The 14,680-nt window shown below is 34.3% G+C and overlaps 1 protein-coding gene across 2 annotated transcripts in view; it reads right to left on the reverse strand.

The window, feature by feature from the left end:
- Galphao (G protein alpha o subunit) overlaps positions 1–14,680 on the reverse strand; it is a 41,046-nt gene that overhangs the window by 16,587 nt on the left and 9,779 nt on the right. For both annotated transcript variants that reach the window (XM_078184940.1, XM_078184939.1), the window contains exons 5-7: positions 8,532–8,574; positions 6,937–7,078; positions 1,909–2,069 (exon numbers count right to left, since the gene is read on the reverse strand). In XM_078184940.1, the coding sequence (XP_078041066.1) occupies positions 1,909–2,069; positions 6,937–7,078; positions 8,532–8,574 (346 nt within the window). The remainder of the gene's footprint in view (positions 1–1,908; positions 2,070–6,936; positions 7,079–8,531; positions 8,575–14,680) is intronic.

Below are 14,680 nucleotides of genomic sequence, written 5' to 3' on the forward strand. Positions count from 1 at the left end.
CTTACTTTGTATTATTTTTGTGGTATAGGTTTGTAAATAACACTGTGCAACGCGAGCAGAATGCAACTGGTGATAAAATTTCATCCTGGTGCACGTGTCAGGATGTTCATGTGAAGTATAAATAATTTCTCAGAAGGCAAAGCCGACTGATCACAGATTGTCTAAAGATTTATCTAGGTATCGATGACGAAAAATGGATCGCGTGCGTTTTGATAAGAGCAACGTGTTGCATCGGCGCGCACGTTGCTGCTATCTTCTGCTTTCGAAGGAAGGCTTTGTTCTTGAGTTAAGAAAAATTAGTTCTTACATTTTTGGTTTACTAAAAAATCTACGAGGAATCGAACGACGCGTTCACCTCGTTTCAATCTGATTACAGGAAGTACTTGAAATAAATATTCTTCTAAGACAACAAAACGAGTTTCTATAAGGATGAGAATGGCACATTTCTCGAAAATTATTAGCAATATTAACATAGCTCTTCGTGGGTATCTTAGATCGATGTTTAGTAAATATTTCTACCTACTGTTATATTGTTTATTTCGATCCGGAGTTGATAATTTATTTCAAAGTAATATTTTAAATATGAAGTAAAAAATGGTATTTTTATAACTTGGTAATCATTTTTCCCATAAACTATTAGTAATATTAGAACGATTCTTTTTAGATGTTTTAAGGCGACGTTCAATAAACATGTCTACCGAGTAATTTTTGTCTTACTAAAAGTTAAATGAAATTAATTTGAAAGAAATGCTTAAAAGAATTGATAGAAATAAAAAATAGCATTTAGAGAATTTAGCGACATTGGAAGTTGAATAAAACAAGTTAGAAGGTGGGGGAAAGACAATCTTTCCAGCGGATTTCTTATTAATTCCGCGTATAATTCTTTGACTCTGAAAACAAGGACAGCGATTTTTCCCCAGAAGCTTTTTGCTGGAAGGTGTTAGGGTTTAAGAAAACGAAATGGCGGATCGATTCGCTTGGAAATTTAATGAGGGACTCTCGATGACTTACCTTCAAGAGGAAAATGCTTTTCGACCATTCCGGAGAGTTCGCGCAACGTGGAAATCACGTTGCCGCTCCTAATTGTAACCTAACCCGGGATTTTCTGAACAAGGCAATTCACGCGAACGGAAGAGAATCGTTGCAAAAATTTCTAAGCCAACGATTTAACCAACAGTGCAACGAAACCAACCCTTATCCATCGTTTTGTCAATGTATAGTTTGTGAATTGTTTAAGTAATGTACTCAACTCGTAGAAAAGTTGACGGAGATTTAATCTAACCATTATAATGCAAAAAAATACAAGATAGAAAATAATTCGTTTACCCTTCATTTTGCCTATGCATTATTGTCCCTAATTGTTGCCAATCTGTAAATTACTCTATGAAATTAATGAAATTATAATATTGATAATTGTGCTAATAAAATTATCGAATTAATGATTGAACTAAAAGAAACAATGAAATTAAAAAATTTATGATTAAACTAATAAAATCATAAAATTGATAAGTAAATCAAAAACTAAAATTAAATAATTCAGCGGTTTAATAATCTTATTAGAGGGCCCTGTATATAGTGAGATAATCCACAATAAGATTAACTTAAATTAAATTCATGCATTTACCATAAATGTAATTATGTGTAAAAATTGGCAAACGTAATTATCGTATAATAAGTTGCTAAAACGGTGCTTCTTCGATTTGAACTACCGTTAAATTTTTACAGAACTAAGAAGAATGCAGATAAATGTTTTTAATGATCTTCTTCTCGGCGGTGAAGATCGTTCAGCAGAAAATGACAGGTTATTGGAGAACGTCGTTTTGTTTTCGATGGCACTCGAAATTTAGATTGAATTTATAAGAGATTTATGAGCTCAAGACGGAAGGATGATCGATTAGCTGTACTTACTATTTCGCTGAATCGTTCAGTTGGTACTCATTGCTCCTGCCAAAGCACTCCTGGACCCCGCTGTCCGCCCAGAGCCTCTTCATCGCGGCCAGGAGCTCCTCGCTGAATGGCTCCGTATCCTCCATTCTTTGGATTATATCGAACACCATTTTCGAGTCCGTCTGGAACATGATACAACGGTTGTTAAAGCGATAATCGTCTTTTATTTAATGAAAAACGTTAAGGCATTTGCAATTTTATTTGACCTTTTGGTGGTTCGAGCGAGTATCGAAACCTAGACGTAGTTAACTCCTTAATAATTACAATTCCAATGATGATAATGGTTTACAAAAATTGGTGAACGTAGTTCAAATGCGAGTAAACATGTCCACAAAGTTTCATAATGATGTATCGCTTAGTTTGTTCAGGAAAAATTATGTAATTTTTCATTGTTGCTTCTAGATACTGAAGTGAAAATTGTTGCAGCTTAGAAATGCTTTGCACATTTGGTTAATAATTGTTGTAGTTCTAAAGATACGGGCCTACAAAAATATAGTTAAAACATTTGTAAACACGTCTGTCAATTTTCGTAAAAAAATGTTATTAATTTGTTAGTGAAAAATCCTTGATATTAGTAATTGCTAGTTGGAAGGATTAAAATTAAGTGTTTGAAGAAATGGTCTGCATCCTCGATGAATAATTACTATAGTTTTGACAATACTGATGTGTAAAAATTTATAAATATTGTTTGAATATCGGCCGATTTATGTGGCAAATTTCGCAAAGACGTCTTAATTAGTTTGCTCGTAATAAATGATCATCTCTTTTCCAATGATACGAAAGCATTGAAATACATAAATGAAAACTTTTCTTCTACAAATTAAATTACATCGGAATGATTTATATAAATATCGATTGTTTTCTCATAAATAATAATCCATAAATAATAAAGATTAGAAAATCAAGACGAATTCTGGTGGCAGACGCGTTTGAAAATTCACAAAAATCATCACCCACAGTTCAGGAAGCCTTTGCATGATTAACTATCATTAGAAAAAGGGTCGAAAGTAATATTGTTTCCGGCGAAACAACACCGAACAATGGCAAACGGCTAGCGTGAAAGCAGTGTTGGATGCACAAGTGTCGGATTAACCGAGACAAACTGTCGTGAAGCACTACTGAAGCCATCAGGTTGCTGATCAACAGGTAGTCCATCAACAGACCGCGGTAGCTGACAAGGGAGAACTGTTGCTATCAGCTTGTTGTATGTCGAGATATCGATACACGTGGATTCGGCATCGAGGAATTTTGAACTTTGAACTTTCACGGTTCACCAAATTGTATATATGTATATACAATTTATAGCTAGTTAATCCCGGACGCACATTCTACAGACGTCACTCACAGATGCATTTTGATTGCAATTTCTTTACGAACGTACCATATGATATATTTTTACAAAAATTCACAGATTTGTTTATATATGTTTGTATTATTGCTGTGATTTTTTTTTTTAAGTTGGCACCATCGAAACCGTTGAAATTATCCTAGAAGTGACCATTTTTTAATTAATTAAATAATGTATTGTTATAGAACATGGCAGACATGTTTATAGACTAAATCAGATATATTTAAATATTTTATAATAATAGTACCATAATTTATTGATACGTCAAACAGGAGAAACCTTTGTTACAAAAAGTTAGAGAAGATTTATGAATACACAACAAAGAAAAAGAATTACGGTATAAAAGAAGTAAAAAAGTAAAAATAATGATGATAATGAGTAAAAATTATAAATGGCAATAAAATGGAAAAACAAAAACAAAAATTAACAGTAATAATAAAAGATGATTATAATAATTTTCTTAGACCGGTATCGTCAATATTATAGCAATTGGTAACAGAAATCAAAATAATACTTTAAAAGTCAACTAAAACTTGGCATACCTGTTCACAAATTTTCCTAGGACAAAATTATGTATTACACGATTGTAATATTATAATCGTTATATAACCTTCACACAGCTATGATCAATGGCCATGCTGCTGGTTTGTTACCGGGTATAATTAATCTTACATTTATCGACTAAAACATAGAACATTTTTTTCTCAAAAAATAAGCAAAACAGAAGTCTAACTAAATTGAATACATTCTATTCAACAAATACAAAGTGCTCCGCTACCCTAATTATCAACTAAAGGGTATCTCGTGCAGAGGTAGGGTACGCAACTTTCAGGCAACTCGTGCGCCGCAAAAAACTGTTTCGCGGAACAATTTGCAATCGGTCTCAAGAAGCGGAAGTCCATGGTGACAGGGGAGGGTGGAAAGGGAGGTGGGGGGGGAGAGGGGCGGGGTCGGCTAACTGCGGATGTTTCCGCTAATGGAAGAAATATTAGCGTGTTGGGGGCGCGACGGATTGAGGGGCGCTGCTCTGAAAAGCCCGGATCAATCGGCACTCGAAGCAAACCCTCGTGCTCGTTGTTTTCGAGGCAGGTGCTCTCGTTATTGGCACTAAGGAAAACGACGTAGCCGCGACGCTGTACGGCCGGTAAATATGGTGAAGAGGGTGCTCCAGAACCGCCTCGAGATGCGCATCGATCTCGTTCGAGTGTCTCGGCCCGTCGATAATTTTTGACACGAACCTGTCCTCTCTCTCTCTCTCTCTCGCTCTCCCTCTCTTTCTCACTCGATCGTCGGCGGACCCGCGACGTTCTAGAGAAAATTCCGCGCCCCTTTTTTTTCCAGCCCCGCAAACCGTGTCAAGGGGCTGCGCGTTCGCCGGGGAGGAAAGTTTCAAGTTCGAAACGCGCGGTTGTCCCGGATAAGTTCGAGCGTCCTCAAATGTATCGCGCTCCATTGTCCGGGAAATTTTTAATTTTGTTACCTCGAATCGTGTTCAACTGACAACAAACTTTAATCGTTGGACATCCGAGGAAGTTTTAATTTTACTTGTTAATCCTTAATTGAACGTTTATTGAATGTTTAATCAGTTTTCAATTTGATTTATTCAATGTCTTAGAAATCTTTTAATTTTATTTGTTGAGTAGTTACATAAGAAACTTTCTATTTTATTTATTCAGTATTCAAGAAACTTTTTGTTTTATTTAATGAGTATTTAAACAAGTATTGTGCGTTATTTATTGAATATTCAAGCAAGCATTAAATTTTATTTATTGAATATGAAGTCTAAATGTTTGTTTCGTAAGTTTAACCCTTATCTCGTACGTTTGAGCCATGAGCGACCTCAACATTGTGTTTTTATATTACTTTTTAGTAGAAACTCAGTTTATCACATTTTTATTACTTTGTGCACTAGCTAAAAATAAAGTACAAAGGTTAGGTTAATACCTTTTTCGCCAGGATCTATCGTGAACCCAATTTCACCCCCATTTCATTTTTTAAAAACCTTCGTGTGCCAGTTAATGATTAAGATATTGTTAAATTATATTTATTGAATATTTAAGAATTCTTTAATTTTATTCATTGTACATTTAACCCCTTGACTACTGTGGACGCCTATAGGGGCTTAGAATTTACTTTCAGCGTTTGCGACACTGAAAGCGCCCATAGGCGCTCGACAAGGTTTAGCTTTCTGATACTGTATATGTATACAATGTTTACAGTAGCAATCCGGTTTAGAATGCGAAGAAAGAAATAATATTGTTTTCATGTAGTGAAATTTAGTTTCTTGTTCATTGAGATACGTTTTCATAAAAAATTGGCGTTCTCGACGCATATCGTAACTTAATTCCTGCCGTATGGTAAGACCGGTGCGTATCAAAGCTTGCCGTAGTCAAAGGTAAACACTTTTCAATTTTGCTGATTGTGTATTTAAAATTTTGTCAAGTTTATGTACTGTATGTTTAAAAAATGTTCAATTTTATTTGTTAGCTACATAAGAAATCTTTGAATTTTATTTGCTGATTATTTGAGAAATTTTTCATTTTTTTTTTTACTGGATATCTAATAACTGAATAGTTGGCTATGGAAATAAAAAGAAATCGTTTTAAAAGGAGAGAATGGTGATTCACTTTTTAGAACGGTTTCATGAAACCGGGCAAGGACAATGGAGGAATTTCATGAGACAGTCGGAATGAAATTTTTCAATTACACCGCTTACAATTTGCATTTGATTACAGTAAGTAGAAATGGTAAGCAACTCGCAGACACCATAGCTGGCGAGCATCGTTAGGGGCGGTTTTATAGCTCCCTCTCCAAAGCTAGGCTTTACGAATTTATATTAAACGAACTAAATTATATAAATTTGTGAAACTTTACACATTTGTCTATATATATTCTAAGTGCATTGGTGACTTTTTTCAGAATAATATCGAATGAGAATCGTATTTTTATGAAGCTTTGCAGAATTGTTTATATGGCTTTAGACTGTGCTCATGAATTTTTACACGCTATTATTATCAAAACTATGATAGTTCTTCAGCGAGAAAACAAAATGATCCTTTTTCACACCCACAAGCCCGTCATTAGGAAGCATCCTAATATTCATTTAATGAACTATACATTATATTTATATGGAACTACGCAAACTATGCATATGGCTTTAAACATTATTCATGAATTTTTATATATTAACATTATTAAAATTGTGCAAGTAATTCTGTGAGAAAGTAAGTAGTAGTATATTTTAAGAAACCTATGACTTGTTATGTAATAAACAATGCCATATATTTTTATAAATTTTGCAGACATATTTAAACAGGTTCAAACAATATCCACTAATTTTTACGCTTCGAGATCGTTAAAATTGGCTCAGTTATTCACCAAGAAAGTAAAAAGGTAATTTCAAGTTGTAAAGCACTGTCATTAATAAAAATACTATTTTTTATCTAACAAAATATACAATATCTGTCTCAATAAAGATCTTTTTTATTTAAACAATATACCAAAATTATTCCACATTATCAATGTCGAAACTGCAAAAATTATTCACCGAGAACTTGATCCTCAAAAATCTCTTCTGGAGAGAATAATAATTTTCGAAAGAAGAATAATAAAAACGAAACGAATAGTCAAATTCGACTTGCCTCCCGCTCGTTCGACGCGTAGTTGATCTTCAAGTTCGACATCGCTCTAATAATGGCGACTAGGGATTGTATCGTGTTGCTGTACACCACAGGCCTGTACTGCTTGAAATCTTCCGGTGTAAATCCGCTTTCATGGATAATTCTGTAAAAATAGAAAAAACAGAACGACCGTTCGTTAGTTTTTTCAGCCAACAGAATAGCCTCAGCGTTACCCGCAGCCTAACGATACTATAACAAATTGTAAACTCGAAAGCGGCTTTCCCCTAGAATTTATCGATTGCAAGTTCGATTTCGCAATAAAGGCGATTTTCATTGACCGGTCCGCGAAAATAAGGAAATTAATCAATTGCGGTTGTTATTTGGGTAACGCGGAGCTTCTGCAACATTCTAAGATTAGTATACTAACATTTAAATTGGTTTTTATTTCGCGATAAATGTCGATTTTTGTTGATCGTTTTGCGAAGATAGCAAAAATCAATGCGTGGTTGTTATTTAGGTAACAGACGGTTAACACAAGGTTCTAAGATTAGTATATTAAATGTTAGGCTCGTTCCTGGAACATTTTGACTACAATTTATCGGTTACAATTTTTATTTCACACTAAAGTCGATTTTTTGTTGATCGTTATGCAAAAAGAGAAACTATCGATCGGTTGTGGTCGTTATTTAGGCAAAATACGGTTAATTCGACGTTCTAAAATTCCAAACCAGCTCTTAAAATTCTATATATAATTCATTTATATACCGTACGAAAGTTTTTATTCATTAAACAGCAAATAATAATCTTAAAAGTCGAGGAAACAATAATAAGTTGCTTTCCGGACTCTAAAGTGTATCAAAATTATCAGACGAACCACTCATTCAAAATCGAGGCGAAGGAACACATTAGCAATTGCTTAACCATTCGGAGGAATTTTGTCCGAGTCGAATTATAAAATTGATTAACTTTAACTAGAAAACAGCCGGTTAAAACTGTGTTAACACGTCCGAGATTTCGGTGTAAATGGACAATAGATGCTGCGAGAGCACGGAATATAATCAATTAACGATCCGGAAGTCTTGGGCAACGGCTTCGCGCGCGCGGGGTTTTGTTCACGGGACGCCATGAATGAAGCCCATTGACGAGAAAACAAGATTCGAAACACGTTTTACCGGCAACTGTTCTTTCAACGCGGAAAATATCGATTTTTTGGGGTGACTGACCGATCCCGGCGTTCCCTTAATGAAGTTAAAAGGCGCTATCGCGTCGCATCCGCATTTATTTTTAACCGTAATTTTATAAAACAATACGCCGCAAACCGTGGCGCGGAACATATCAAACGCTACCCGGTGGAGAAGGAATGCTAAAAATATTTTTTTATGGAAGCCCTACGCGGTGCACACAACGGCGAGCATTGTGCAATTATCGACGGAAATAACGTCAAGGCTGATTATGCATTTCAACAATTTCCGGATCGAATTGTTCACCGCGTTTCGGACATTTATTTCAATTTTGTACTACGACTGGTAACTATTATTGTATTGTCTTTTTTGTAAACATCGTTAATGAAAATTGTGGAGGAATGTTGAGGGGAAATCGTTGATGTTGTTACTTACTTCATTTGTTTAACGATGGTACTCTTTCCGGACTCACCGGCACCTGGAAATTATAAACGAAAGCGCGATTAGTAAATTACACGCATGTTAGATCAGCAAAAAATTATGCTTAATCATTAATAATTATTTTTAATGTATTGTAAAGGTATGTAAATTTGTCTAAGGAAAATATTTTTTACAGTTGCTATTTTTATTATGTTGAGTAAAAACATATGGCAGTCACTGTACTTTGTTCAGCATTAATGCTTATAAGACTGTGCACTGATTAAGATTAATAAACTGTTGATCTTTATAATATTGTTTATTTTTCGGATACAGAAAAACGCTAATTAAATTTTCATCTCCTTTCATCTATACTATATTATGTTCTGTATAAATCATGTTATAACAATTTACATTTGCATAAAGATCCATCGTTTAAAGATTAATTATTAGATTGTGGATATTTGTGCATTATAAGAAGTTTGTGTTACAATTACAGATATAAAATTGTCTGTGTTAATTGCGAAGCAAAAATTGTCCGAGTAACCGGTAAAATAGAAATTGTCTGCATTTATTAGAAGACAAAAATTGTCTGAATTAATTGTAAAGTAAAAATGTATAATACATTTATTGGAAAATAAAAATTGCCTGCACTTATTGAAAAAAATAAATAAGTCTGTGATATTAGTAAATCAAAATTGTCAGCATTAATCACAAAGTAGAAATTGTTTACAACGATTGCAAATTAAAAATTAGCCGGATCAATTGTACTAAAACCACTTGCATAAATACAAAAATAAAATTGTGTGCATTAATTGCAAAGTAAAAATTGTGTGCATTGATTCCAAGTAAAATTTATCTGTAGCAATTGCAATGTAAAATTTGTCTACATTGATTCTAAAATAAAAATTGTCCGCACCGATTACAAAATAGCAGAAGCAAAGAAAAAATTGACATCTTATCTAAATTATTATATAACAGTAAATTAAGTTCATAAAATGTTCCTCCTTTAACAGTCGACTAATTTTCAGCGTAAATACATAATATTCGAGTTCCGCAAAGAACATTTCCCATTTCACCGTCATTCAATCACCGAAGACAAATATTTATTGGAAACGACACGTGAAAAAAGTGGGAAACGATGGGAAGAAACAATCGTATCGCCGCGAAACGGAAAAAAATTCGATGGGGAGCCGAGTCTGCGAGAAAAGTTGACGAAAAGAGAGAAAAAAAATCGTGACGAAGACACGCGATACGGGGGAAAAAAAAGCGGCGCTTAGGGCGGAAGCGAGGGAACCGGAAGTGACGTAGCGCGCGCGCACACAGCGCGCGGCGTGCCAGCGGAACTTGTTTTCCTGCTTATGGATGTCAGACCCTCCCCCTCTTTTAAAAAGCTCTTTCATCCCGAATCGTTCGTTCGTTCTCGCAGTCGCTGTCGCAGTTCACAGTTCCCAGCCGCGTTCTACTTCTTCCGTGGGTTTATCGATCCGCAATCCGCACGGGAACGCACGAATTCTACGCTTCTCGTTCTGTCGAATCCAATCATAACGCATCCGCGACCATGCTTGACCAGTGACAACAAAGAAAATCAACAAAGTCGCTGCTTATCGGCTCGCTCTGTATCATTGCAGCCAGAGTTAGCCGGAATTACAATTGAACTGCTCGAGGAATTATAATAACAAAGTAGTTCAATTATATTGCAATTCGATCACGTTGTAGTTCGTAACTCGGATCTCCGAACACTTATGTTGTAATTCGATCGTATTGTAGTTTAGATCTACATTCGATTATATTGCAAATGTAATTTGCAGTTGAGATTAAGGTAATTCGTAATATTTATATTTATTCGATTAAATAGTAATGTAATTCGTAATTGCCATTTGAGTCATTCGTAATTCTAATATCCATTCAATGAAATTGCATTCTAACTTATAATTGCAATTTGAGTCATTCATAATGCTGATCTCCACTTCATTACATCAAAATGTAATTCGAAATACGAACTGTAAGTTAAATTACGAATTAAGATGTGATTGAATTTATATTACCTATCAGAGAATAATAAGTTAAAAAATAATAAAATATATAATAACCTTGACATTTGGACAATAAAACATTTAATAAATATTAATAAATTAAGACTGTACATTAAATAGTGACGTATTCAGTTCGCACTGGATCAGTTTGTCTAAATTTTAAATAACCAATTTTGTCTAAATTTTAAAATATTCAGGCCTTGCCGGAGTTAAAATGTACCTGAATATTGTCGTCGTCGTTCGAGGGTCAGAATAGACCCAGCCACCATTTCAGGGCCAATCACGCCAGCTATCGCGAAGCTAAAACCATGAACGAACGAGAGAGGATTGAGAGGGAGGGTGGAAGGATGATCGATATCAATTCGCATGAATCTGTTAGGCGAGTTTAGCGCAAGTGGCATGCGAAAACAGCACGGCGCGCTGTTTAATAATCGCCTACTGAGTTTTCTGAACGTTCTGTTCTTAAATATGCTTGAATAAATATTTGAATACGATATGATTTATGTTCAGCAGAATGTTTCATTGCACGAATGTTCGCGTTTTCTAAAGTTCGAACGGATAATCGAGGTTCTATTGTACATGGGTCGACTTTGATCCAGCTGGCCATACGAAAAGGAAATAAGCAGTTCTATTCCAATATTTGTAGATAAATAATAGGGTTAATTTCGACCTCCCCATCAAAAAGAAACCGCTTAGTTACGTGCAATTATTAAGAGGAAATTACCAGGATCCATGCCGACCCATACTGTCGTTAGAAACTACTCAGTTCCGTGCAAATATTAATAGAAAATTACCTGGATCCATTTCGACCCTGCGTCTACTATTAGAAAAAAACCAACCACTCCCATAAAAATATCAATAGAAAAATAACTGGGTCGATCTCGATCCCGTCTTTTATTGTAAAAAGATCAAACAAGCAATTCTATGCAAAATACTGGATCGAAAAATACTCATTGATTCGATGTTAATGAAACTCCGATCTTTTGAAGTCGTACAAGCTTGGAATCAGCTATTTTCCGGGCATATTGGTATCTTATCTTAAAATCGTCTTCCTCAAATTTTTAGAAGGATCAACATGTGTTCACGTGTGTACATAAATCTCTTCCGAGACTTCCGGAATAAATAAATAAATCGAAGAAAAGGAAGCAGGAAAGATGACGACTGTCTCTGCAAATCGTTGCTGCTTCCCGTAATGGAAATTATTAAATTGAATAAAAGGATTAAATTTCGAAAGACGACGACGCAGAGCGACGATCCACCACGGTATAATTATCGTTATTAGCGGACAAAGTGGTTTTAACTTGACGGTGTCGTCGGAATATTTGAAACGGTCGTTCGGTATTGGCCTCACGGTGATACGGTAGTTAAAAGAGAAAACGATCGTGTGCGTTTCCTGCGGCATAAATGGGATGAAAATACTCGGGGAAGACGCAAGCAAAAGGCATGACGTCATTGGTAACACCAATAAACAGGACCCAGATTTCCCTCGAATAATCTCGGTTTGAATGCCGACCAGAAAACCAGAGATTCTTTATCTCCGCCTTAATCAGGCGCGACCGGGAATTTCAGAAACGAGACGGGCGGGACGGGGCGAAACGTTTCAGACTAGGACGCTCGATTTTCGATGTTCTCGCTCGCCATTGTTCGAAATTCCGTTGTTAATGCGATTGCGTCGTTCGTGATCGATTTATAACAATGGAAGTTACAGAATAATTTCTGGTCCATCTCTTACTACATTTGCCTAGCTTCTTACTCGGCGTTTATTACGAATCTTTCCTTAATGCAAATTTTATTTAAAGAGCGAGCTTGTTCAAATTTTTAATAATTTTATTTCGAATTAATTTTGACTTTTATTATTTCGTTCCCTTTTGATTTTATTCAATTTTCTTTCTTTCTCATTTCATTTTGAGTTTACATCATTTTGTTCCATTTTAATTTTACATCATTTTGTTCCATTTCGATTTTACATCATTTTGTTTCATTTTGATTTTATATCATTTTGTTTCATTTTGATTTTATATCATTTTGTTCCATTTTGATTTTATATAATGTTGTTCCATTTTATTTTAGAATAATTTTTACATTTTTATTTTACACGATTCTGTTTAATTTTGTTTTTAAATAGGTTCATTTAATTTTAATTTAAAAAAAAAACTTTGCCACTTTGATCTTGAATAATTTTGCGTAACTCTGACTGCAAACAGCGTTACGTCATTTTCTTTTTCAAATAATTCTGTCTCCTTTTTATTTCATCGATAGTTTTGCTTCAGTAAAACTCTGATTTCAAATACTTTCGTTACAAGTTTATTTTGATTTCGAATAATATTGTCTCAAATTTATTTCGATTTCGGATACTTTTTCTTCATTTAGATTATAATTAAAACTTATTTCACAATATTCAACGTTTTATTTTGCACGACGTTTAAATAACATATCTGTTGCGCGGTAAACATAAACTTTAAATTTCATAAAGTACTCGCATTATTTAAATAGAACGTTAATTTGTTTATAATTACATTGAAAGGTAAGAAGACAAAAGAAAACGTGTGAGCACAGGTGATTGCAAAATTAATTAGATATTACGTGCGAGTGTAAGAAAAATGTAAATGGTTTGCATATGTCGATGTTATTGGAATGTTGCAAGCAATACCGGAATGACAAGTGGACAAAGACTGGGAATTGACTTGCAACTTCTTTGGTTCCGTGTGAAATGAAATTCTCGTTCACGCGGGAATAATGTAATTGGAATTTGCAAAGGCACGCTCGTCGAGTGATAATTACGTCGTAATAAAGATCCACTTCATTAATTTCGAGTCACGATCGCCGCGTTACTCAAACGAGTCATTAAAAACAAACAGTAACCCGAGCGGAAACTGTATTTACGGGAAGAGTGGATCAATTAATGAGCTACTTCAATTCTAGCACTCTTTGCAACAACTTTTTATGCTCTTTCCAGCCTCTATTAAATTACTCTGCGACTGTGTGTTTAAAACCCGATTTAATTATCACAATTTTTGCGGTTCTTTCGCACGTTGTTTCCACACTTTAACGATTAAACAAATATTATCGACCTCTGGATTATTAATTTTGAGAATTGAAAATGTTAAGAACAAAAATATAGTACTTTCTTTATAAAGAGTAATTCTTAATTGTACAATGTGAATTGTCATTTTGATAAACCAACAGTTAACTACTTTACCTTTCATTTAGCGATAAAATAAATATTATGTACTTGAGGATTATTAATTATGGAAGACGAAAGCTTTATAGATAGTAACGTTGCAATTCCAATCCAAAAAGTGTTAGTTCGAAAAGGAAGTGCGTTGTCATTTTTGTGAACCAACAGAAAGGTATTTTATCTTTTGTTTAGTATTTAAATAAATATAAAATTGTCGAAGATAGAAACATTGCAATTTTAACGTTACAAAATTGTTCTTTCAGAAAGGGAGTTAATTGTAATTTGTATAAACTAACAGAGAAGTATGGTACCTTTTGTTCAGTGTTTAAATAAAATTTTGATTTTTATGATTCAACGGGAAAATAAGTATTTGAGCGTGCCACATACAGGGGGAAATTACTCTTGAACGTGAAAAAAAAGTGTCCGTTATGTAAGTAGAACGTGAGGCTTAATGGGTTAGATTGATCAGAATATAAACAACGGATATAAAACCATTAAGGAGGCGAGTGTTTATTATGTAATCACTAACTGGTCATTTGCACTTATTTATAAAGAAGGGGTTCCATTATTCATATATCACAATATAATAGACAATTATAATACAGAATTAGCAAAATCTTATTATCGTCAATGTTTATATCAGTTCTGATTTATATTATTACTTTTTTACGATCACCTTTCTTGCACTTCGGCGCTGTATTTTTACAACTAATTAAAACAGTCAAAATCAATAATAATTTATTGAGTAATGATTTCAGTGGAATCGTTCATAACGTTTCACGTTGACATATGTACTTTTATATTGCTGTTATGTGACTCATATAATGGGAGCTAATGCGTTAAACGACATATTGTTACATATACTGGGTGGCCCAAACAGAAGATAAAAAATTTCGGAAGATTAAAGTAATTCTACTTGACTAAATTAAAATTGCGAAGCAAAGTTATATGAC

Source organism: Augochlora pura, chromosome 7 (assembly GCF_028453695.1).
Source record: "Augochlora pura isolate Apur16 chromosome 7, APUR_v2.2.1, whole genome shotgun sequence".
NCBI lineage: Eukaryota > Metazoa > Arthropoda > Insecta > Hymenoptera > Halictidae > Augochlora > Augochlora pura.